This window comes from Balaenoptera acutorostrata, chromosome 18 (genome assembly GCF_949987535.1).
Source record: "Balaenoptera acutorostrata chromosome 18, mBalAcu1.1, whole genome shotgun sequence".
In the NCBI taxonomy this organism is placed as follows: Eukaryota; Metazoa; Chordata; class Mammalia; order Artiodactyla; family Balaenopteridae; genus Balaenoptera; species Balaenoptera acutorostrata.
The window spans coordinates 65,648,625-65,675,669 of record NC_080081.1 but is presented as its reverse complement, the minus strand read 5'-3'; the positions used below and the strand labels follow the sequence as shown (position 1 = coordinate 65,675,669).

Here is a 27,045-nt window from a genome sequence, read left to right as displayed (position 1 = left end):
TGTGATTTATTTTGTTGCTCAAATTGTTCTAGCTTTGGTCAGGGCGAGCTCGTCTGGATTGCTATAATTTGCTTTACTAGATTATAAGCTTTTTGAAGATAAGAATCATGTCTCACTGGTCTTTTTGTTCCCACAGTCCCAAACACAACATCATGAGTATAGTTGATTCTCAATAATAATACTTAATATTTATATACATTTCAGTTTTTCAAATGTTTTCAGGTCAATTATCTTGATTCTTACATTGTTAGAAGAATGTATAAATGAATAAGGACCAGACTAATTCATGAATGATTTTTGTGTATATCCCAAAAAGTTACCTAAATTGAACTCACTTAGGAGCTCAACTTTTATCTGTCTTTCCTTGCTTGAGTCTAGAGCCGCTGTTAGGCAAAACACTTGATTATTTTAGCTGTGTCCAGCTGTGTCCACTTCTGACTCAGACCAACTCTATATAGGGTTCTTATGAGTAGATCTTAGGTTGTTTTTGCTTGCATGTTTGTGTTTCAAATCAAGCTGAATTTCCCCTGCCTCTCTGCTCATATGGACAATGCTGATCTGCTATGGTACACAGGTAGAGTACTGAGATACCTGTCTGAAGTGGACCGCATCCCCAGCCATCACACCCTCTTAATATAGTTCTCGATTGTTGGGCAAAAGCTTCTGGAGTATTATACCCAGCCATGAACATCTGGCCTCATTTTGTAGGACGGCAACTCAGATTCATGTGGACAGCCTTACGTGGAGCATGTTGGTTGCTATCTTCTTGCTAAACTGGCTTGAAATAGGCTGCATCATGGTTGACTTGAAGTGGCTTCAGATGAAAAACATGTTTCCTAGTTATCAAAAGTAACAAGTCTAAAGAAGAATAAGGTGGCATTCTCAGTCTCATTGACCATATCAGAGGAACAGGCATGAAACACTAGTGATTTTTTTATTCAAGAAGAGCCAGGAGGTCTTTTGCTCAACCTGCTGACTCTAATCTTCATTCCCCCTGGGCTCACTTCCACCATTTCATGGCTGGGCCTAAAGAAAAGTAACGGGTGACTAGTGAGTACAGGTAACGTGCCCACATGATGTTCATCTACACCAAGACACTTTTGAAAGGGAAAGAGGATACTATTAATAATGACAACTGGGTGACAATCATAAGTTGAGGCTATCTTGGAGGAACTGGGGTGTATCCTCATTCTATGTAAAACAGAATCCCACCCTTAAAGCAATGGAGACTGGTAAACTTTTACTAAACATATCTGTATCTTCAGGAAAGCCAACAGCAATCCTCAGTGAAGTTTTCAGGGAAAACAGATTGTCTTATAATGGAGTTAAATGTGCAAAGGGATAGAAACTGCTGGGTATGTGGAGGATATTTTTGTGGAAGGGACTCAAAGGCAAGGAAACAGAAGGAGGCACAAGCAGCTGAATACACAAGAAATAATCCTGCTCCTCAAATCAAGAAAGAGAATGCAAACCTATCTGCCTATGAACCAGCTGAACGGTACATCCCAGCAGAACGGACTGCTATGTAGCATAAACTCATTAGTCTTTCAAATCTTAAACACTTTCTTCTTTCAAGTCAAACCCAATTTTAAGTATTCTGTTTAATAATTTCCTTCAAACATCTAGTCACTTAGATCATTTCCTCTTAAAAGACACGAAGCTATAAAGAAGGAAAAATGGGGGCTCTCACCAGGGAAGGTGTGTTCTCTGGGATATTTTTCTATATTCATTTGCGAGCAGTTACAGACCTCACCATCTACCCAAGCTATCTCCAGTTGGTCTCTAGTAGGAAACACCTCTTTGGCAACACGTCATGACCCAGTATTATTTTTTCCCATTCTACCAAGGAGGAAATGGAGCCTTTGTAAGGGGCAAATGATGTGTTTAAATTTCTGGCTTGAATCAGTAAGCAGCCAGATTTGGGATTACTCACACTGTAGCCACGACCCTTCTCTTTCAACTTTAATGGGAATAGTCAACATCCTATTATGTGAGTGTTTCTCCCGAGTTCATATTTTTTCACACAAGGAAAGGCATTTAATGATATAAATCTTTTCAAACCTATAAAGTTAAAGGAGGAGGAAAGTCTTCCACATATCCATAGTGGAGACAGTGGCCTGGAAGATCAGAGATCATTAGATAAGTCTGTTATCTTATGGTAGAAGCCATGAGGATCTATGAGTAATAATTTCCAACTCAGAATATCTGATGAGTGAAATGCATTGAGTGCTTGGTTAGAACCTGCCCCCAAAGTGCTCAGCATGTAGTGATTATTATTGCTGTTGTTGTAACTATCAATAAGCAACAACTTCAGCCTAATGCCTTGCGGAAAATTTAAATCTAGTGATACAAAGCAGATTAATAACTCTAGAAACACTGGCATTCCCAGAACTACTCAAGATAAAGTCCACAGGACATCCATATCATTGCTTCAGGGAAGTCTCTTCATTGAAAGTTTCAGCTAGTGAACTTAGAAGAAATGATGGAATAGCACCATTTTATGACCCTAATGAAATAATCACAATAACAACGATCGTCAATGGCTGCTAACATCATACAAAAGACAGAGAATCAAACACCATATGCTTCCAGCTCTACGTATTCACAGAATACTATGAAGTATTCTTGACAAAAATTGAGCCTAAATATGATCACGCCTTTAGAGCTATTAGTTTTCAGGATACACAGGGGATGAGAAATATAATAAACGACCCCATGAAGACGCAATCTGCAAAATCCAAACCATGGGACACTCTACAAGTGATGCAGTTTCTTCAACAGAGTGCAAAAAAAGTGGGGGGGGCGAGATATATATAGCTTAAGAGAGATCCTTAGGAACATATAAGAATAGCAATATATGAATGTTATTTGCATTCTAATGTAAATGTCAAAAACTGTAAGGAAAAATCAGAAAATAATTGAGAAAATTTGAACATCATGCTGACTGGATACTTAATAATATTAAGAACTATTTTATTCTTTATGTGTAATAATGGTACTGTGGTTATGTTTTTGTTATTGTTTTAGTTCTTGATCCCATGTATACAACAAAGTGATTAGAAGAAAACATAAGAGAATACAGGGGACTTCCCTGGTGGCACAGTGGTTGAGAATCCGCCTGCCAATGCAGGGGACATGGGTTCAAGCCCTGGTCTGGGAAGATCCCACATGTCGTGGAGCAACTAAGCCCATGCGCCACAACTACTGAGCCTGCACTCTAGAGCCCGCAAGCCACAACTACTGAATCCTGTGGGCCTAGAGCCCAAGCTCTGCAACAAGAGAAGCCACCACAATGAGAAGCCCGCGCACTGCAATGAAGAATAGCCCCCACTTGCTGCAACTAGAGAAAGCTCATGCGCAGCAACGAAGACCCAACAACGAAGAACCAGTGCAGCCAAAAATAGATAAATAAATAAATAAATTTATTTAAAAAAAGAAAAAAGAGAATACAGAAGTAGGTAAAGATTTCTTGGTGAACACACAGAAAGCACAAACCATAAAAGAAAAAATGAATATAAATTGAACTTAAAAGTGCTATTCATCAAAAGACACTATCAAAAAAATAGCAGATTGGGAGAAAATACGTGCAACACGTATATCTGGATGGATAGATAGATACCTAGATAGAACACCTATATCATTTTTTTAATAAAGTGTCTTTAAACAGTCACACACAAAACAAGGTTATGTATTGATTGGTTGAAACACCTATATCTTGTATCCACAATACATAAAGACCTCCTACAACTCAAAAATAAAAAGACAAACAACCCAATTAAAAAATGGGTAAAATACTTGAATGGACACCTCACAAAAGAAGACATACAAATGGCCAATAAGCACGTGAAAAAGGTTTCACCATCACTAATCATCAGGGATATGAAAATTAAAATCATAATGAGATACCACTACACACACTAGCATAGCTAAAATTAAAAAGATGAAAAATACTAAATTTTGGAGAGGATGTGGAACAATCAGAACTCTTCATATGTTGCTGGTGGGAATGTAAAATGGAGACAATCACTCTGGAAAACCATTTGGCATTTCTTAAAAATGAAAATAGAGAATCTGAGAGAGAATACATATATACACTTTGCCACACACCTGAAACTAAAATATTGTAAATCAACTATACTGAAATAAAAAAAGAAAACCAAAACAACAACAAAAAAAAGGAAAATATACCTATGACCCTGCAATTCCATTTCTAGATATTTGCTCAACAGAAATGAAAATATATGTCCACAAAAAAGCCCTGTACAAGAACATTTAGAGCAGCTTTGTTCACGCTTATCAAAAACTGGAAACAGGGCTTCCCTGGTGGCGCAGTGGTTGAGAATCTGCCTGCTAATGCAGGGGACACGGGTTCGAGCCCTGGTCTGGGAAGATCCCACATGCCACGGAGCAGCTGGGCCCGTGAGCCACAACTACTGAGCCTGCGCGTCTGGAGCCTGTGCCCCGCAACGGGAGGGGCCGCGATAGTGAAAGGCCCGCGCACCGCGATGAAGAGCGGTCCCCGCACCGCGATGAAGAGTGGCCCCCACTTGCCGTAACCAGAGAAAGCCCTCGCACGAACTGAAGACCCAACACAGCCAAAAATAAATAAATAAATAAATAAAGTAGCTATAAAATTAAAAAAAAAAAACAAAAAAAAAAACTGGAAACAGTCCAGATGTCCATTAACAGAAGAATGGATCAACCAACTGGCATATCTATACAATGAGACACTCTTCAAAAATAAAAGGGCTCAAGCCACTGATGCAAGCAACAACCTACATGAATCTCAAAGTAACACACTGAATGCAAGAAGCCAGGAGCAGAAAAGTACAGTATATGAGCCCGTTTATATGAAATTCTAGAATAGGCAAAAAATAACCGGTAGCAACAGAAATCAGATCAATGGTTGTTTCTTCATGCAGGGCACTGACTGGGAAGGGGCACAAAGGGATGGGGTGATAAAAACATGCTGTTCCTTGATTTGCAGCTGTCCAACTGACTGAATGGTACACAAGTTCTAAGGATCTGAATGTATGTAAATTATATGGCCAAAAAATTGTTTTAAACTTAAAAGAATTCTTTTCTATATAATTATATATATATATATTTTTAAACAAGTGAAATTATATGATACATGGGGTTTTCTTCAAAATAATCCAGAGTCAAGGGTGAGTATACATGAAACAAGTTTGGCCATGAGTTGATAACTACTCAACCTAAGTGATGAGTATGTGGAGATTCATGACACTTTTTATTCTTCCTACTTTTGTTTATGTTTGGAACTTTCCATAATAAAAAGAGTGAGTGAGAGAAAGAGAAGGGAAGGGGTGAGGGGATGAGGGAGAGAGATGGAGGGAGGGAAGGAAGGAGGAAGGGTCCAACCATGAGATCTACCGCAAAGCACTGAGGAGGAAGCCAAGCAGGACCCTGCGGGGCTGCTGGGCATGAAAGCCTCTCTGTGTCCCCCATTTCTTGTTTGTGGGGAATAGACTCCAGCTTCCATGACCTTCCCTGAGTTCCAGAGGGCAGATTCAAACAGTTGCTAATCAGGGACAAGGGAGGGGCAGTCAAGAAACAGTAGTGCAGCCTTGGGGCAGGGTCCTGGTTCCGCCTCAAGGAATACACATAAAACAATATCTTTGAGCTCTTCTACAGAACTAAAACCCCCAACAAATGGAAGATGTTAGCATTCTTCATTCCACAGAAGATCACAATTTGATAAACTTGAGAAGCTCATCAGGAGATCACCTGAAGCCAGATTAAAGGACTGCAGGCCCTGCACCCTGATCCTTATCAGCCACCCTGCCCTTGAACCGTTGCTATAAAACTCCTCACCAAATCCTCCCAGGTCGGGACACACAGTTTTGAGGGGCATGGGCCCGCTGTGCCCCCCTTTGCCTGGCAAAGCAATAAAGCTGTTCTTTTCTACTTCACCCAAAACTCTTTCTCCGAAATTCAATTCAGCACCGGTGCATGGAGGCCAAGTTTCTGGCATGGAGGACACCTCCGGACATCAACTTGGCTCAATCATAGATATGCCTGCGATGACCCTGAAAAGGTCAAGCTGAATTGGATACGGTTCTTTTTGCAAGAGAGACTTATGTCCTACTTTGGAGGATATTTTACAAACAAAATAGAAAAAATCCAGGCAACCACAGAGGCGGAGACTTCCAGTGATCTGGAACTGTTCCCAAGTCTGGGGCAGAGCTCAGCCTGAGGACACCACCCAAATGAAGTGTCAAGGTGCTATCATCACGGGGCGACTGACCCTGCCCCAGGGCCGTGGCTGCTGTCCCTCACCAGGGTTTGGAAGAGAGGCCCTCCACCCTGGAGCACTCTGCCCTGGAGCTGCGGAGGCTTGGCCCAGGGGCAAGGCGGTGTCGGCCCAGCCTGGCCCTCGAGCTCGGTATTGTAAGCTCATCTCAGCAGGGACGTCTGGGTCCAGCTTACATTCCTTCGAAAATCTTGCAAGATGAGCTGTGTCTCTCCCACAGCTATTAAAAAATAGAATTAAATTGTTTTTTAAAAAAGCTTCATTTCCAGTGGAAAACAGACCCTACACAGACTGGGTTTTTTTCCTCAGACCTGGATGCACTTAGCGCTGCCCTTTGGTCAGTAGGGATCAAATGGGCTGTGTTTCCAGGTCTGCCTCTTGGCTGAAGCTACTTCAGTGCCACTCCACAGTGTTACTCAGGGATGGATCCTGGTGCTGGCTAGAGGCCAGACCGGGCCTGGATTTGTTAGCACCTCGAGGACAGAAGGCCAGTCTCCTCAACTAGCTTACTCAGCATGCCCTGCAGGTTAGGCAGGTAAAAGCCTCTGATGGATGTTGGAAATTTTAGAGTTTCAGAACCAGTTATCAGGCCAGTATGCTACCTGACCCCAGTAGCCTATTTTTAAAGACTACTCCATGACGTCTTTCTGGTAAACCTCACTACCCGTCTGAAGAGGGTAGGAAATGGAAAGCCTCATGAAGGCAGATGACGGGTCTGTCCTGTGCACCACACAAGGCATCCCAGCACTCTGCAGAGGGCCAGGCACACAGGTGCTCAGGAGACATTTAACTGCAGAATGAATGAATGAATGAACAAATAGCAGTTAATGTTGCACTATCTCCAGAGACTGGTGGTGGTTCTCAAATTTCAGTGTTCACAAAAGTCACCTGGAATAATTAAAATGCAGATTTCTCAGCCGTCATACCCCCCCTTCCCCCCATCCCAGATTCCTGAATCTGTAGGTCTGAGGAGGAGCCCAGGAATTTGCATTTTTACAAATCTTCCCAAATTATTCTGGTGCCCACAGTTGGTAGCTTACACTTTGAGAAACACCGTGTCTTACTTCAGCAAGTCTCCTCGGGGTCTCTAGACATCTTCCCTAGTCTGTGATCCAGACAGAGTGGGTTTCCTCTGCTCATTTTAATTCAAAGGGAGGCTGAGGAACTAACTTCAGCAGATGCTAGGTATGGTACATGCAAAATGCTACTAAGATCACAAAACCTTTGGAAGAAACAAACCTTTCCTAAAAAATCCACCCACTTTCCTTAATTATAGTTTTTCTTCCATACGTCTTAGAACTGCCCTGGAAAATAACATTGGCTCATTTCTCAGAGAAGCACTCAATTCCAACACTTTTTTTGTGCTGGTCAATGACCAGCCCTACAGCTTTCAAACACTCCGTATTTGGAACATTCACTCTCTGGAATCTAGAAGGTGGCAGGAGGCCTTCCCCTTCCCCACGTGGGCAGGCTCTCTGCAGTGGAAGCCGGCAGCTCCCTTCCCAGGTGGGGACATTTGAGACAGAGTCAGGCTTCATCTCAAGATGATTAGGTCAAAACAGCATCTTTGGGATCCAAAGCTGATTCAAACTTCTTTTTGCTGTCAAGAATATTAAGAAAGTCTAATCCCAGAGGGAGTATTATTGTCCATAATAAAGACTGAATTTTCATTCATTCAACTGGTATCAGTTTCTCTGACACTCAGATCCAGCAGGGGGGATGATGGCTGGTTTTTGAGCCAACTCTTGGAGCAAAGTAAGGTAACTCAGACTCCAAAAGTATTACACAACTGAATGCCCAAGCCTGGAAACATTCCGAAGCCTTTTTTTAGTTACCCAGAAATGACAAAGGAAATTATTTACTCCAGGAGGGTTTGCACGTTGGTGTGGTTAAGGGATCCAAGAATGCATTTTTCTTATGTCTTCCTCCCTATTCCTACTCCTGCCAGTAACCAAGTGACAACAGAATTATTGCTAGCCATTTATTTTTTAAATCATGTGATTTTCTTACAAAAGACAAGGACAAATGTTGTTTCCAAAGAAAGGCACATAATAGTTACATGAGATTCCATACAGCTGTTAAATGCCTCCAGCCAGTCCAATCCAGGCTTTTGAAAATTATTCATGCTTTTAATGGAATATCAATTAAGACAAAAAAAAAAAAAAAAAGGAGTCAAAAGGGAACTGGAACCTTAAAGATAATACTAATCTAAAATACAGCCCATAGGCTTCCCTGGTGGTGCAGTGGTTGAGAATCCGCCTGCCAATGCAGGGGACACGGGTTCGAGCCCTGGTCTGGGAGGATCCCACATGCCATGGAGCAACTGGGCCCGTGAGCCACAACTACTGAGCCTGCGCGTCTGGAGCCTGTGCTCCGCAACAAGAGAGGCCGCGATAGTGAGGGGCCCACGCACCGCGATGAAGAGTGGCCCCCGCTTGCCACAACTAGAGAAAGCCCTCGCACAGAAACGAAGACCCAACACAGCCATAAATAAATATAAATTAATTAATTAATTTAAAAAAAAATACAGCCCATAGGTCTCTAAGAACTGTTGAGATCTCATAAGATACTTTCTTAAGAATAAATGAAATTTTCTATTAAGGGTGTGTTTTATCACAACTTCACACGTACTTCTAAACAGAATTGCCTGACTTCAGGAAATGTCTCCTTTTTTACCAAGTCATTGTTTTGGCACACGTGGTGAATTGAGGTAGGAAAAACTGTTATCTTGTAAAGGAGAATGACTGCGTTCCTTTCAGAATAACGTATTTCAAAAGATATTTGAATATTTCAAATTAATTTCAAAATATTATTTTATAATCAGAATGCAAACCCCACCTATTTTGTCTAATTCCTTTCGGTAGGGGAAAAGTGGAGACAATCCAATGACACAACACCAAGGCAAAAATTACAAATGACAGTGTCATTCTCCGGCTAGGTTCTGTGAAAACAAGTCAGCAACTATCTCAGGGTGACCAGCTGTGCCCTTTTTTTTTTTTTTTTTTTAAGTGGAGAGGCTAGGACTATTCCAGGATTGACACAACCTAGCCATTTCTATAGACGTACAACCCTCCAGAGGGTAAGCAGATAAACTGGCATTTCAGTCTTGTTATTGGCAAGTTTGGAGGTGGGAACTAAGCAAAGGGGACTGACCCTGGTCCCTGAGCCCAGAGACGAGGTATACGGAAAGGGAGGATTCCACAGCCTGTGGGGATGGCTGGCTGGAAGGAAAGCCAATGATCGCATTTCATCATCGGTCACATCCCCTCTCTTGCCTTTGAACTTTCCTTGGTTGAAGAAAGTGAATAGCAGCTCCAGACTTGTCCAAATACCTTGGGCTTCTCTTGGTCTGCCTTTTTTTTTTTTTTTAATTAATTAATAAATTTATTTATTTATGGCTGTGTTGGGTCTTCGTTTCTGTGCGAGGGCTTTCTCTAGTTGCGGCAAGCGGGGGCCCCTCTTCATCGCAGTGCGCGGGTCTCTCACTGTCGAGGCCTCTCTTGTTGCGGAGCACAGGCTCCAGACGTGCAGGCTCAGCAGTTGTGGCTCACGGGCCCAGTCGCTCCGCGGCATGGGGGATCTTCCCAGACCAGGGCTCGAACCCGTGTCCCCTGCATTGGCAGGCAGATTCTCAACCACTGCGCCACCAGGGAAGCCCCTTGGTCTGCTTTTAATTTGTTGGAATGTAGGCAGACGCAGACTGGCTCACCCCAGAGGAATGCCTTTGGCTGTGTCCAGTGGCAAGCACTGACCAGTTGCTTTAGCCTCACTGGGAGCCTGGTGATGACCCAAGTCAGTCAGGCTGGGCTCTGAACTTCTCAGTAGGATGGCTAGAGGGCTGCCTAGGGAGGACTATTGAGGATTATTATGATGGAGCCAGAGTTAAACAAAGACACGTGCCTGCATTTGGAAAAGGAGTCCTGAGAGTCATCTAGCCCACCTATGCAAGGAACGACTCTGATACGAGGGCCTTGAAGGGTAGGAGGAGGCTTTGAGCTGTACCTTGTTGACAAGGAAAGGAGGAGAAAGGCATTCCAGACAAAATCTTCCAGCATGTGAAACAGCTGGAAGCATAAAAGGGAATGGCTGTTGGGTGTGACTGGTACAGAGGGTGGAAGAGATGAGAATGCGGAAGAAGGTAGGGAAAGACCTTGTATGCCTTAGATTAACCTATGCTATTCAGACACCAGGCTAACATTCCTTTAGAAGAAAAACCCTCCAGCCAGAGACCGCTTCTTCCAGGGGGACTCTTGGTATGGCCACTGTGAAGTGAGGGTTCTAGGAAGTAATTAACTGGAAAACAGTCATTTGCTGATAGGTCGAACATATAATTAACCATCCAAACACTTGACAAGAACAGCTAATAATAATTGTGCTGGGCACAATTAGCCCAAGCCTGTCTTGGCCAAACCAGAATGTCTGGTCACCACTATTTTGTGACTCCTTTCTATGTGCCAGGCACTGTGATAGGGTCTTAACTCGGGTCATTTGTTTCCCTCAGTAACTCCAGTTGAGCAGGTGTGATTATTTCCATTTGGCAAACCATCATGAGTCCCCAAAGCAGAACTGGCATCCTTTTGTATTCCTTTCCCAGCTCCAGAATCTTCCCCTTCCACACTCCTGTTTCAAAAACTTCTGTTGGGGAATTCCCTAGCTGTCCAGTGGTTAGGACTCCGCACTTTCACTACCGAGGGCCCGGGTTCGATCCCTGGTCGGGGAACTAAGATCCCGAAAGCCATGCAGCATGGCAAATAATAATAATAAATAATAATAATAATAAATTTTAAAAATTAAAAACCTCTGTCAATGCTTAGGGCATTCAGCTACTCCCCTGTGTACCTTTCCTAGCCACTGACATCTACCTGCCACTTGGTTCCTCCCCCAGATTAAAGGCTTGGGCACTTGAAGTTGAGACTTCCTCTCCACCCCGGCCCTGCAGTCTCTTTTGTTGGCTCTTAAGTCTAATTTGCACACCCCATGCAATCTTCAGGCTTCCTCTTCCCTGACCTCTTCCACTCTAGGGCCCCATCCTCACTGCCTGTCAATCACCGACTGGCGTGACCACACCCTGGACCTTGAGACAACTTCCTGTTCTCTCCCTCTCTGACTACCATTCCACCTGTTCTCCTGTGTCATCCAAACTGCCAGTCCTTTAATGCCTTCGTTACACCCGTCACTGGTGCACTGGTCAATGTTTAACCTGCTCCGTGGAGGCAGCACGGAGCTGCATATATAACATACGCCTGCATATATGTACGTAAGTTTATTACGGATTTACTGATATAAAGAATATGCAGCACACAATCTATAAGTAATAAAATATACAACAGCCTTTACTGTAAACTCCATCAGGCCAATTGATTTTTGGCAAACTCTTCCATCTGTAGCCAACATACGGCGGTGATGCCAGTTCAGCCAGGATTTGACAAAGGGACTTGCATCCCAATCCACTAACTCTTTTCTTCATAAATTTGTTTTCTCAATAAATTTTAACTGGCATGGGACTTCCCTGGTGGTCCGGTGGTAAGACTCCACGCTCTCACTGCCGAGGGCCCAGGTTCGATCTCTGGTCGGGGAACTAAGATCCCATGAGCTGTGCAGCATGGCCCCCCGCAAAAAAAAAAAACAAAAAAACCTGAAATTATCTATTGTTAAGCCATTTCCCACCCCCGTTCAAACTATATTTTTTCAACTGAAACTTTGCTCGGCTTCAGCACCTGCAGTGGAAGCATCCCCATGATAAGATACAACCAGGGCAAATATTTACTTCCAAGAGCAGACAAGAGCCACGTGTAGTGCACGAGGACATGATGAGTTTTGAGTATTTACTGCCTTTGTTTTTTGATGTAACTTAGCAAGTTTATCTAAGTTAACTGCAAATCATGGTGCTATCTGAAATCGGCTCACAAAATCCCTGCACACTTACGCACCAGCTCCTGTGAAATGGGCGATCTGGCTCCAGCACACCAGGAGGCCCCCCTCAACCTCAGCCTAGCCCTCTCCTCTCCTCATTCCCTATCTTACAGGTTAGCCTGTAAGGGCACATGGAGCTGACGTCCTCCACAGCCTCTGGGTGAACGTGACTAGGGTGAGATCGAGCTCAAATAGTCTACAAATGTCTCTCAATTTTCTTAATATAGGTCCACTTGTTCTTGGGAAACAGGTATCTCGACTAGTTTGTATTGGGCACATAATGGGTTTACAACTTACCAAGGAGAGGTTATGGACTCTCCTGGAGTTTGGGTCTGATAAAATGTCTACCCACTCCCCTGTGTACGAGATGGAGGCCGGCAAATGGGAATGCAGAAAAACCATGCAAATGAGCCAAGCAGCTCTTCCGCTTACCCTGCGGGGAAAGGCTGACTGACTGTCCAGGAGCCCCACTAAGGAAACGAATCTCCAAGGCCTACCATTACCTATGCTGACACCAACTCCTAAGTTGAGGCTTTTCCCCTGACAGGGGAAGTCATTTGCAGACATTACCTCATGCTCCAATCCTCACATCAAACCGGTGAGGCACGTAGAAGGTATCCTCAACTTACCTCATCTGTGGGGAAATCACTGCCCAGGCATCAGGGAAGCTCACTGCTCAGCAAACACTCCGAGTGTCCCTGCCACCAGCACAGACTAAGCAGTGGGTATCTCTGGTTTGTCCTCGAACCAGTTTGCAACCAAAGTGCAAAGCGGACGGTCCTCTATGCCAATTCACCAGAGAGAGCAATCTGTGTTAAAATGGCCCACTGTGAACTCTGTTCTAAGCAGCTAAGATCACCTCACCGGAGCAGCAATTTTAGTAATGTTACAATCCCGAGAGTGGGTTTGCAGAAACTCCAGCAAGTGGGTTACCATCTTAGGCAATTTTAAGTTTTATGGCAACTCTGAAAGTTGCTTGTTGGGGATTGGAGCTCGTGGAAGGAAGGAAATGTAAAGAATGACTAACAAGCCCCCAAAAAGTTGCCCTCTTTCTTCCTGGAGGATATAAATCTCTACTTTCCACCAGTGGCTGCCAGTGCAAACAAGACTTTCACTTTTCGAAGACATGAACGTGATAAAAGTACTAACACCAAGAAGTTTCACTTAGCCTTTGAGTTCATCGGCAGTAGGGTTGAAAACAGTATCCTGCTACCAGTCAAGCTGAGAAAAGTTGGCCTAAGAAAGTTGGCCTCTATCTCCCCTTTTTCTCCTTAACAGGTGAATGCCTTCTCAAGTATGCAGCTTCTCCATCTCACAGCCATGTTGGCGAAGCCTGGGATCTGCACAGAAAGCCTCCTCTCCCAGCCACCTGCAAAACTAGAAGTTCTCTCTTGACCTTCTGGATGCCCATGCCACTCTGTAGCTTCCTCTGGTCAAAGGATCCAAAAGCCTGCCCTTCACCTGCAGCTCGTACCTTGGCTGTCTCCATCTCACATCTGGATTACCCACCACCACCCAGGACTACCTGCCTTCCTCATTCTTTCATGCCAGCACAGACCTCCCTTTCCATTCCACACTAACCACTCATTTTCCAGTTACTTAAACTGGAAAACATCCTAGAGACCATGTATCTATGTGATCACCAGGGTAATTTTCTACACGGAATAATAAATGAGAATAAGGAAACCTAACATGAACACACTCTCAGTTTAGAGGTCACGGCCCAGCCCGGCTGCAGGCTCATGACCCACGAGGAACACTAACAGATGATACAAGGTTCAATGTCCACGTGACAGTGACTACTGCCAAGACTGCCGCTTAGTGCAATACGTCTCTTGGAACAGCCTTCCACCCACCTAACCACACCAACTGGTATAAGTTTAACCAGCACCATCATTGTTACAGTAGGTCAGCTCCAACGTGGAGAAACAATAGCCAAGGCAAAGTCCTACAGTGTGGCAGGTCCACAGGTCATGAAACAATCCGTCAGTCTCTGGTCACAGCAGGGGCCTAGATACTGTCCGAGGAAGGAAGTTTCTCCCTCCATGTTAACCATCAAGCTCCAACCATGGGATCTGTCGTTTCCCACTGTGTTGCTTCCTCTTATCAACTGATGTTAAAACGTGGGAACTGGTCTTAATAAATGACATTAGGTGTGTGATTTTATGTATATGTACAGAGGGTTTTGAAAGGAGCCTGCGGGTTTGAGTTCTGGTGGTGCAATCAAGGCGTTTTTCTGCATTTGGACTAGATCACTTTTCAAAGTGATCTGTGCACAAGACCCAGGTCTGGGGATAGATGCTTTTATCTGTTCCACACTCTGGGCTTCTGACTATCGTGTCTTTTAAAGCAAGGGTTCCATTGCTGGAAGGCAGGCAGGAAAAAACAAAAAAACAAAAACCCTAAAAGCTGGACTGATCTTCCAGTGTCTAAACAGATAAACATTAGAATGACCTATTTCCCTTTTCCTACTCCAACTCATTTGGATGTTCCCTTGCCTAGCAAAAGAGTCAGAAGTATGGAGAGACGGGACTTAATCCTGGTTTTAATCCTGGATTTAACCATCATTAATCTAATCCTAGCTCATTCCTCGGGCATTTTCTGAAAAAAGCAAACAAAGAAACTTCAATCTGCAGCCACTGAGTGGAAGACACAACGCCCCCCCCTTCACGTGGCCTTGGGAAGCCACTGCTCCCACCACACCACCCATCCCTGCTCGCTGACCTCCTAGCCAGGGCCCTCCCCAGCCTGCCCTTCAGGTGTTTTTACCTTCAGCTCCACCTATTCCAACACGAGATCTCATATGCCTGGTCATTTCTGTGCCAGATGTAGTGTCAGACGTTCCACGGATGAAGTGCTCCAGGGTGGTTTGTTACCAGGGAGTCTACTTACTCTTCAATTCTTGGGGACTATAGTTTGGTCCCAGAGGGACTGTTTCCACCCCCACCCCCACCCCCCAACAAAGAAATACCAGATTTGAATAAACCATGGCACGGTGGCTGACAAGGTTTTAACTCACGTGAGAGCAAAACACAAAAAAACAACCCCCCCCCCCAATAAACCTAATAAAGAGCTGATTCTGCACAACTAGAAAAGAATGACACCAAACCATTTAAACATCATTTATGTACATTTATGGCTTTATACAGTAACAGCAAAGATTGTTCTTGTGTCTGTAAGTACATCAGCATCATCAGGCACTTCTCAGAGAGTACGGGAACGGGAACGGGAACGTGGAACCTGGTACTAAACGCGAGTAGTGAAACGTGGGCGGGAGTGACTGCGTCCTGACGGGATGGACGTGGCCGCACCTGGCCAGGCTGCCAGGCTGTCACCCCCCGCCCCCGTCAGGGAGGAGGCCAAGAGTAATGCCAGGCTGTTCTGTTTGCATAAACCACACTGCAACTTTTACCGAATGGTTACTCCCAAACTAAAACCACAAGAGAAACTTCTTGGTTACAAGTCAGTTATAAATTAAGAACTCTTAGGAGCTGAATGTTAAGAATTTCCAGTTGGGGGTTGGGGAATGGTGGGTGGGAGGGGAGGATTGGTAACATATATCCAGCAGCTGAACGAGTCCAAATCGTATATTTTGGGGGAACGGTTTCCATTTTAAGTGTCTTTCTCCTCTTTTGGGGATGTTTCACTGATTTACTGTTCACTGGGGTACAACATTTGCTAATTAATTTAGACTTTGTCAGTTTGTCAAAGCAGAACTTTCCAAGTAACACATCTATGACCTAAATATATTCCATACGTCTATATTACGGAAACAATACTTTATATTTAAAATATCTGAATAGCTCTATAATACAATATGCTTTTAATAACAGTACAAACCAGAGGAAATAAATCAAACAAGGCTGCATAGGTGATATCATTTGCACATTTCACAAAGCAATCATGTACAGTAACTGATATACTCATTACTCCAGAAAGTCAGTATTCTTACAGAAAAAGAATTACTAGAGGTCACATAATGTTTGTTTTCAAAATAGACAAGGTGCCTTTTCACTGGACTTCACTGTACCCCGGAGAGCTACCCAGGATTCTTGTTAGAATTTCAACACAAAGAAAAATTTGAAGGAAAAAAAAAAAAAAGATATTTACACAGACTCAAGAGGAAGCAACATCTTTTTAAAAGTCACTCTACGAAGTAGTAAGATTTTAACAGTGATTTGTAGCTACGGTTGCCTCTTCAGTGAACAAGGCGGCTGGGGAGGCTCACCGTGCGATGCCTGGGAGGCGGGGAGTGGTGGCAGGTGCACACAGAGCGGAACACGAGTACTCTGGCTCCAGCGAGCTCTAGCACGTGTGCAGGAGGCACTGCTCAGAAGAACTAGGGCTTCTATGACCAGACATATTTTGGAGTGGCCAACAATGAAGATGGCTAGAGAGGCGGCTGTTTAATTTTCAGAAGCACACAAGTCACTATGGGAGCTTACAGCAGAGCCTGTCTCCTGGAGGACAGAGCCATCAGAACACCTGTGTTCTTGTTAAACACGGAGGAAAAACCAAGCCAACAGAGACGCAACTCACAGCCGAGACAAAGCAAGTGGGAAGTGGGCTAGGTTCACAGAAATCAGGGCCTTCTCAAGAAGGCCAGAGGAACGTTTTTGTGCACCTGTTCCTTTTATTGTGCGGATTCTGAGCATTCCACATGACTTGAACACACCGGTGGATTCAGTGGCACGCAAAGCCAATTAACTTGGTCTATCAGTACAGGTAATTGGAAAATATCAATGTTACAACATAATGATCAGAATTATAATTTGGGTTGCTAAAGGCAGAAGAAACTCTCCAATTCTTAACTTACGCTAAGGCTTTTTAAGATAAATTCAAATATACAACTTACAGCTCGTTTGTTGGTTTTCAAATTCATTGCCCCAATTTTTAATAAGCAAGTTCTATTCCATTTGGTAGCCATCTGCACTGACGAACACAAAACATTCTAAAAATCACACAAGTCCCACTTAAAAATTCCCTGCTTCGACTTAGCCTTCCACAGTGTGCCGAGTAACCCAAGGACAGAGGGAAAGAGGGATGAAGCATGAGTGTGGACCTAATTCTTCAAGGCAGAGCTACAAAACCAACCTCCACCTAGACCAGGAAGAGCACAGTATTACGAGGGAAAACTTTTGCTGAAGCTCAACTCAGAAAGGTTAAGTTGATCAAAACCCCCAGCTTGAGAAAGGAGCACTGTTTTAGAGGTGGATCTCCCCTTCTGATCTACAAATATTACGAGGCCCCCCGCCAGGAGTATTTGAAACAAAGAGCACACAGGCATCAATCAGAAGAGTCAATGCTGTGTGGTATGCTTAATTCACAGGACAGTAGAAGCGGATGGAATTTTTTAAAAACACATACATAAAAAAGTATCAAGTTCTCCTAAACGTGAAACACAAAATGTTCATAACTATACATCACTCTCCTGCCAAGATAGGGCCAGAAATGCTGAGTGTGCAAGTACTAATTACAATGATTGTAAGATTAGTCAGAAACATCACCAAGTAGCATCCCAAAGTGTACAAACCAGTTAAGCACGTATAAAATTAGTACTAATCCAGTTAGAAATACAAAATGAAAATTACGGATGCTGCTTCAAATATCTGGGATTCCACAAATTTACAAGCAGACTATGTAACAAAGTAGACTCTAGTTTTAAGAAAACATTACAGTTCAATATCTATTCCAAAAATGATCTCAAGTCCCAACAATAACATCAAAAATCATTCATTTATCTGGAAATTAGAACCATTTAAGTGTTTGTACAAATTTGCAAATAACAAAATAAACAAACAAACAAAACAGAAAAAAAAAGAAAGAAAAGACCTGTTGTACAAGGCTGGCGTTTAACCTATTTTCTATTTTTTATTTTTTTCCAAAAGAGTTTTGGTAAGTCCATTAATTCAGCAGACGGACAACAGGCTGTTGGTTCTCCTGTGAATTATGTGGCAATGTGAACAGGTCCAGAGCTGTTCAATGGAGGTGCAGAATGGAGAGCTTGGTTCTTTGTCATTCATCAGTTCAGCAGAACACAGGTCGTGTACAAACAAAAGTTTAACTTATCAAGGACGTGAGACCATCACAGTATTACAAAAAGAGTAGAAACTTTCCTTGGACCAAATGAATATTTAAAAAAACAAAAATGCACACAAATACAATTCTGTAGCTACGGCTTATATACAAAACTTGAAAGCACACCAGGATCCAAAAGTCTTTTCTGCAATTATATGGTGTAGTGAGTTTGGCACTTCATTGTAATGAAACTTCCAATGGCACAGTCCTTATCTACAGCAGCACGTAACCTGCAAACATCGGGCAAACATCCTGTACAGGAAAAGTGTCTTCGCTGCCAAGTCTGACGAAAGGAAAAAAGAAACACTTTTTTTCTTTTTTTTTAATCAAGAAAACGAAAAGGTAGGGTGAAGGACATCTTTGGACTGCTTCTCTCAGTTCCTGCTGTCAGACAATCTGAAGTACTTTTAAGTGTAGCCTAGGAAAGAAAACACACACACACACACACTCATTGAATATACAGCCAAATTAAAATCAACTCAACACATTAGGGTGACAGACACACTGCAGGGAGAGCTGGACTTTCTCAAACAGCTCTGAAATCACTCAGTGGGAGAAAATTCCACTTTAAAAAACCCTTCAGCATTTGATTTGTATCAAATGTATTCACTTATTGACGAGTTACTAAAAAGATGCAGCCATCTAGTCTAACTGTCGAAAGAAACTCTTTAAAGCAGTTAGAGGAAAAGCTTCCTTATGTTTAAGCTCCAAAGGAAAATTTATAAGCTGCGAAAGGGGCGGAGAATGAATGATCAAAGATGCCTCTCTGCAAGGGGCGGCCAGCTGCCATCCAAAAAGCCCCGACCACGGAGGATACAAGGCAAGGTACTGGGTTCCTCTCTTTTATGTCCTGTTTTCAGAAGGTCTTTTGATATCGGGGCGCTCTTACCTGCTCACTTGCTTGCTCTCAGCCTGACACCCAGCTGTGTGTCGTCGTCTTGACACTGTGTGGGAAGCTTTGGTTGGGCAGCACATTGTCAAAGTTAAAATCCAACGTATCTCCATCCATGAGGTCGTTGCGGATGATGGACTCCACGTCACAGTCCAAGCGCTCGATAAACATGCCGTCCAAGTCACTGGGGAGCTTCTCCTGGTGGAGAACGCCCATCCTGCCGTAGCCGTTGCAGCTGCTCACGGAGGAGTAGCCCCCCAGGGCGCTCATCTGCATGGGGTGGGGCAGAGGCACTTGTAAAGCTGTCTTCACTGGGGCCAAGCGGCTCATACCCGAGGTGTGGGGCATGGTGTTCACCGCGTGGGGCAAGGCACGCCCATTCACCGCAGACGTTGACTGAGCGTGCCCAGGGTGGGTGTGGGAGCTGGGGTTCATCATTTTGTTATGAGATGCCTGGCTGCCATAGGCTGGCATGACCGAATTAGGGCCCATCAACACATTCTGGCCAAGGACACGGCTGTTGGGTTGAGCCACCCCAGGATCAACTGGTGTCATGATGTCATTGTGGGGAGGAGAGTCGGAAGTCAGTAACTCCTTCAAGAGTCCCGGTGCACAGTTGTACTGACTCATGCCTCCATAACTCGATTTGCTGTCCTGAAGCGTTTGCATAGGCATCTGGGGCAAAGGGCTCATGCTGGACTGGCCGTAGGTGTATTTTTGGTAGTTTGGGCTGGGTGAATTCAGACTGGTGTTTGGCGGCGCAAACGAGTAGCATGGCGTCTGCTGCATCATGGTGCCCGGCGAAGACTGGGTTGAAACAGTTAATGACGTTGGTGATGAGAGAAGGTTGAGATTATCCAAGAGGTTTTCCATGTTCTCAGGACTGCTTATCTCAGACAGACTGGGCAGAGTAGAAGCCATCTTCGCCGCTGACGGTGGGTACACCATAGAATGCACGTCCCCGTCTCCGAGATCATCCTGCTCAGTCATAATGGGAGAAAGTCTCCCGCTAATAGTGCTAGCATTCGAGCTAGTTCGAGGGCGAAATGTACTCCAGTTATCAAAGTCGTCATTGCTGTGAGAGCCAGGGCTTGCAGGCCACTTGGAAAACTGAGACCCTGGGCTGTCCCCGGCACCCTCTTGGCCAGCCTGCAGGGACGCTTTTTTCTTGGCAGCTCGGCCTCGGCTCTTAGCAAATTTACTGTTGTTGTCCATGGATGCGGCTCTTCTCCTGGGCGATTTCCCACTCTTGCCTCCCTCGGGATTAAGCATCCACCAGGAACTCTTTCCAGTTCCTTCATTCTGCACGCGAATAAACTTGCTGTGTAGGGACAGATTATGACGAATTGAATTCTGTAAGGCAAAACACCATGTTAGAAATACTCCTCCAATTGGAAAACCCACTCACTATTCAATAGAGACACGTATCACATGGAAGACAAGTCAAGTTTTGAAAGAGTTTACGGTATAGGTTTCAACCTGTACAGTCACTACGCGAGAGCTCAAATCAGTAAAGAAACAACAGTATCGTATCTTAAAAACAGTATCTGTGTCTTAATTTAACGAGGGGACAAAGTTAAATGAGCATTATTATAAACACCTTCTTTTATATAGCTCTATTTTGCAGGGAAATTACAGGAACTGGTTTTAAAACCACTTGGATTTGCTATGCAAATAGCACTCCATAACAAAGCGCTATCAAAACCCCTTTCCGGGCTTCCCTGGTGGCGCAGTGGTTGAGAGTCTGCCTGCTAATGCGGGGGACACGGGTTCGAGCCCTGGTCTGGGAAGATCCCACATGCCGCGGAGCAGCTGGGCCCGTGAGCCACAACTACTGAGCCTGCGCGTCTGGAGCCTGTGCCCCGCAACGGGAGGGGCCGCGATAGTGAAAGGCCCGCGCACCGCGATGAAGAGCGGTCCCCGCACCGCGATGAAGAGTGGCCCCCACTTGCCGTAACCAGAGAAAGCCCTCGCACGAACCGAAGACCCAACACAGCCAAAAATAAATAAATAAATAAATAAAGTAGCTATAAAAAATTAAAAAAAAAAAAAAAAAACCCCTTTCCACTCTACCACGCCTAGAACTACTGCTAATTCTCTTCGGACGGCACATTTGCCACTTACACAGCCATCTAGTCTTAACTGTCGAAAGTTTTATATTATGGGGCCCACATGGTCACGGAAAGGAAAGAAAGGAAGCAAGATATATTCTTAGTCAAGAATTAAAAGCCTGAAAACTAGTAAGACGTCGATTCATTTACATCCTTAAAGTCCATTAGGCAGATATAGGTGAATATAAGGACAACTGGGCTGTTCTTGTTTAACTTTAGAAAGTTAAACTGCCAAAAAAAACGAGAGAGAAAGAAAGGAAGGAAGGAAGGAAGGAAGAAAGAAAGAAAGAAAGGAAAGTTTAAATTCAAATGTTGTTCACAACCCTCTCCTCCCAGCAATAACCAGTAGCACGCACCAACTAACTCAGCCTCTGACACCCGTCAGAGGTTACACTCTGGCCAAAAAGCCGGTCTGGGAGGGAAGGAGTGGTGGAGAGGACAGAGAGCTGGTGGCTCTGATCCACTGAGTACGGCTCCACAACTAAATCGCATGCCCCCTGGGGCAGTTAGTAAAGAAAACCAACTTTTTCTGGAGCACTTAGGTGGCTCTGCTACTCACTGGCTACAAACCTTGGGAAACTGCTTGGCCCCCAGGTACCTCATAGCCCCTTTGGGGCTGTTCTATGGATTCCACGAGATAAGGTAGGTCAAATGCTCAGTGGTGTGTGCAACATGGTAAGCGGTCACCAAGAAGAAGGTGTCAGATCCCAACTTGGTTGGGGGCTGGGGAGGAGGGGCCCAAGGCACCGCCCATTCTGAGCCCATTTCCCTCCTCCAAGTCACTGGGGTGTCGGTAGGAGCTTACGGGTATTGCAAACACAAACCCACCACTCCAAACACGCTGCAACGGGAGCCAGAGACAGTTGCAAGCTCCAGCAGAAGCCGTGGAGACAGGCGGTAAACAAGGAAGCCCGAATGCAATTCCCCTACTGGACACACGGCGAGACTGACAGCATCTGGAGAACCTCTGGGACACGTGGACAAGGAAAGGGGGGCTCCCGAGGAGGAGGGAGCTTCTCTTTCTCTGATAGATTCTTTTTGCCCCACCACAGGACAGGGCACGCAGCAGACTCCGTCATCAGGGCCCTGATCCCAAGTCCAGGGGCGGGGACCTGGGGACCTGGGGACCTGGGGACCTGGGGACCTGGGGACCTGGAGCAGGGCTGTGTGCGCTGTGTGCGCAGCCCCCAGACTTCCCTGGCTTCCTCTGCCGACTGAATGCAAGGCTCAGCCGACCAAGCCCCCCGGATCGCTGCGGCCCCCCTCCCTGACCACGGAAAGGCTCCGGCTGGATTTGTGGTCGCCCAGGATGCCGCCACGACACCCACACCCTCACGCCATCGCCGTGGGGCGCAGATGCTTGAGTGCCAACCACTCCGCCAGAACAAAGCCTTGGCACACAGCAGGGCAGGCCGGGGCTCAACACAGACTATGAGTTCACAATTTTCCTCGTTAAAAGGAGGTAGAACACGAAGGAAAGAAATCTCACTTTCTAAAAGGAGATGCAGAAGTCAGAGTGAGGCCGGACAGTCAAGGCTGAGAAATCCACATTTCAAAACGCCCTCTGACCCTCTGTACTACATTCCACCCAAGGATTGCAACGCAGCAGCTATGTGACGAGCCCTTCTGCCAGGCCCAGGCGAGTGTGGGTCAGCCACGGCCCTGAATGGGGACTTCCAGGCTGGACGCTGGGCAGGTGTGTAAGTGGATGGCAGTGAGGGTTTTCTTCTGTTGCCAAGATTCTCCTCTTCCTTCTCACCTACAGATCTATCCCCAACTCAAGACCGGCTTTGAGGACTTTGTGGACATACAAGAACCCCCTAAAAGAGGCCTAGCACTGCAATTCCCCAATGTCCTATTTCATCCCCATAAGATTCCCCAAACCCTATGGGAAGGTTTTACTTACACGCGCGCGCGCACACACACACACGCACACACTGTGTGCTCCCAATATTCCATCATGACTATTTTGTTCTTTGAACACAACAGAAACACAGATAAGCGACGATGAAATCTCTGGAGGAAAGGAAGCTTGACTCCTGTCCCTGTCACATTTAGTTAATGATAAAGGGGAAAGATCTTCCTAGATAGTGGCTTCCTGGCTGTCTGTACTGCCTGGGAGAGGGGGTGGCACAGCTCTGTGATTCACATAATTAGATCAGACCATTTGCAACTGCAATTGGGGGACATTTTTTTAATCTTATTTTTGCCTGGAAGCCATTCCTTTTTTTTTTTTGCTGCGTTGGGTCTTTGTTGCTGCGCACGGGCTTTCTCTAGTTGCGGCGAGCGGGGGCTACTCTTCGTTGCAGTGCGTGGGCTTCTCATTGCAGTGGCTTCTCTTGTTGCGGAGCACGGGCTCTAGGTGCACGGGCTTCAGTAGTTGTGCCACAGGGACTCAGTAGTTGTGGCTCGCGGGCTCTAGAGCGCAGGCTCAGTAGTTGTGGCATGCGGGCTTCAGTAGTTGTGGCACATGGGCTCAGTAGTTGTGGCTCGCGGGCTCTAGAGCACAGGCTTCAGTAGTTGTGGCATGCAGGCTCAGTAGTTGTGGTTCGCGGGCTGTAGAGTGCAGGCTCAGTCGTTGTGGTGCATGGGCTTAGCTGCTCCACGGCATGTGGGATCTTCCTGGACCAGGGCTCGAACCCGTGTCCCCTGCATTGGCAGGCGGATTCTTAACCACTGCGCCACCAGGGAAGTCCCTGGGAGACATTTCTAACAAGACTGCAGAATCTGTCATGATGAAATCTTTAAAAAGTTCAGGAAGCATTCACTAGCTCGGATGGGACATATGCTGACTTACCACTTAGATTTACAAAAAAAAAAAAAAAAAAAAAAGGTTGGGTTGGGGGGAGTGGGTGTAGAACAATCCCTTACTTATCAAAACATTATGCTACATATTTTCCTAAGAGGACATTTCAGGTCGCTCTTTGAGCAACAGAGCTGTCTCCTAACTTTGCCAACAATTAAAAAATTTTTTTCCGAACAGGAAAAGGTTTGCTGCACAGGGCTTGTTACATAAATTCCTGTTTTTCACACAGCCGGCAGGACATTAAAGAAGCTATGATTTCCAATGGGGGATATCGGAGTGGAGGGTGTTGAAGAGGTAAAGCTTGTAAAAATACGTGTCACTATTAATGATGTTATGTCTGCAAATCTCTGCCGGATGCGGTGGACACAGCCGAGGCAGGGAAAGTGCGGTTCCCCGTGACCTGTGCAGAGAGCCACACGTGGCCAGCAGTGCTCTGAGCTGTTCAGTTCTTCGGCCACAAACAAATTATCACGTGAGGAGAGGGGTAGGGTGAGAGGACAGGAGACTCGTGCGCTGCAAACCACTTACCTAAATCCCGAGTTTCTGCATGAGACCATCAGAGAAAAAGACCACTCAGCAACTTTCCCCTCCACTAGCCGTAGTCTCCGCAGCCCGGGCTTGCCGCTGGTGCCAAGCTGGCTCTCCTCTGCACACGCCCTTCGGCCGCCTGCCCCTCGACTCTCCCTCGCCTTCCGCGTGCCTGGCCACCCCGAGCAGGGCAGCGGGTTCTTGGGAAGCCTGACCCAGTGGAAGCCCGTGGATCGTGTGGGGGAAAGGGGCAGCCTGCGCCCGGTGCGGTGCACCCTGGCTTGCTCAACCTGCTCTGCCAGCTGTTTCGAATGCTCGGGTGTTCATTTTGTGCACTCTACAGACCGGATTCCAAGCTTCTTAAAGGGCAAGGGGCTGGCGCGTGTTTTTATTTCCTCATCTCAAAGCCCCTAACAGATGCTCTACACACAAGGTACATTCAATGAACGTTTGTTGACTTGACATCCCAAAAACATCACAGGGAAGGTGTAATGCCTTCCACATCTTTTCTCTATCCATTCGTGTACCAATTCATGCCAAGTAACTTTTATTGGCACTGATTTATGCTGGGTGCAGTGAAGGACGTCAGAAGGAATTAGTCAGAGTCTGCCCTCCGGGTGTTTTATGATCTACCTGGGGAAGGAACAAGTCCACCTAAATGGCCACTCGGGACAAAAAATGATGTACAAAGGACTGTCCAGGAGCCTCGACTTTTTCCCGCCAAAGGTCACCACCACCCCCAACTTCTGTCTCAGCCCAAGTGTCCCTTCCTTCCGGAAGCATTTCCTGAGAACCCCATCCCAGCCTGCAGCTAACACAGGACCTGATTTACTCACCACAGTCATGCCTCTGCTATGTCTGGCTCCCCACTACCCCGTGAGCTGCATGAGCTCAGGGACCTGGGCTGTCCTCTTGTGCGCTGTATCCTCACAGCTCCATCACCAAGTAGACACTCAAGTATCTGCTGAATGGATTAATAGGTCCTACATGTACGGGGTTGTCGTGAAGATTAAATGAGATAACAGGTGTCCTTACCTCAATCGATATCGGCCACTGTTATTATTAAGATAATGGCACCTATAAGATAACATGTCTGTGTTTTAGAGACTCACCCATATTACAAACATTGGTCTCGTTTCTTTATAATCGTACCTTGTACTGTTCCCACTAAGATGAGGCTTTTACATGTTAGTTACTGGGAAAATAGACCAGTTTTGCGGTAGTAGTTATTTTCTCTCTGCACTAGATATAGTGTCTGCTGTGGGCAGGTGCTAATGAAGGAATTCAGATACTACAGCTGGTCTGTTAACGCGCTTGCCGGGCGCGTTCTCAGAATCCTCAAGGTGGCTGCCGAGCCCTGTGTGCGGGCCCCACGCTCCGCGTTCAGCTGGCGCGTGACGGGGAAGCAGCGGCAGGTGTTAGAGCAGGGCCACTTCCAAGGCCACAGGCTGGTGTGTCTCCTTGGGGGACGTTGTGACTGAGCTCTGCGGGCCCACCGCCCTCCTGGCTGCAAGAAGCCACGCTCCAAGGCTGGGCCCCGGAGACCCTGAAGACACAGGGCAGGAACTGCCCCTTCCCTGGACGCACTTAGCCTGGATGTCTAAAGCAATAATCGGAGAGCCATCGACGTTCAAGAAGAAATCTTTACACTTTTCACCTACTTTACATTTTTATCTCATTTTTAAAAATGAGCATGGAGAAGTTGATTTGAGAACTAAGTTCCGTTTCTCCATCCTTTAGCCATTGAATAAACGCTTGTCTGTTCCAGCCTCAAAACAAATTAAGTAAATAAAAATGAGCAAATGCATTATACAACATATACAATATGTTGGTATAGTATAAATGAATAAATGTAACATCAAAAAGCGTGTGATTTTTACAAAAACATTTAGAGAGCACTAGTCTATTACAGTAAACTTCCAGTCTACTAGAAGCCCCAACAAAGAAAACCAAGGGAGCAGAACTAGACCTCTTGTCAAGTCTAACGAACTCTTTGGTCCCCCAAGGCCTGGGTTGAAAAAATGGCCTGGGGGTCCAGCCCTCGGTTTGCTCCCCTCCTCCCCTGCCCTCCTGAATCCCACCTTCAGAGCTGAGCTCCCACCCGGCTCCGTCCAGCCCACCCAGCAGTGTACGTGGAGACCACCGCCTCTCAGCCACAACTCTAGCCATCACTGCTGCACCTTACTTTCTGCTGGGCATTCTAAGGCTACTCTGGTCTTTGCGTTTCACCAAGAATAAAACAAAACCAGCAACTTAAGCTGAATGCATCCTGCTCAGGATCCCCTGGCCTTCATACTTTACACGTGGATTTTACTTTACAGTTTACAAACGGCTTTCAATACATCATGTCTCATTCCACCCTTGCAAGAGCCCTAAATAAGGCAGGTATCATTGGCCCCGTTTTAAAAATAGGAAAACTGAGGCTCGGAAGATGAATCTCATG

At 45.5% G+C, this 27,045-nt stretch overlaps 1 protein-coding gene across 1 annotated transcript in view; it reads right to left on the bottom strand.

Annotated features, from left to right (window-relative positions):
• Positions 1-15,295: 15,295 nt before the first annotated feature.
• The window catches only part of FOXO1 (forkhead box O1), a 92,219-nt gene continuing 80,469 nt past the window's right edge, over positions 15,296-27,045 (bottom strand). The window contains exons 2-3 of the mRNA XM_007193759.2: positions 19,155-20,510; positions 15,296-18,683 (exon numbers count right to left, since the gene is read on the bottom strand). Of these exons, the coding sequence (XP_007193821.2) occupies positions 19,173-20,510 (1,338 nt within the window). The 3' untranslated portion in view covers positions 15,296-18,683; positions 19,155-19,172. The remainder of the gene's footprint in view (positions 18,684-19,154; positions 20,511-27,045) is intronic.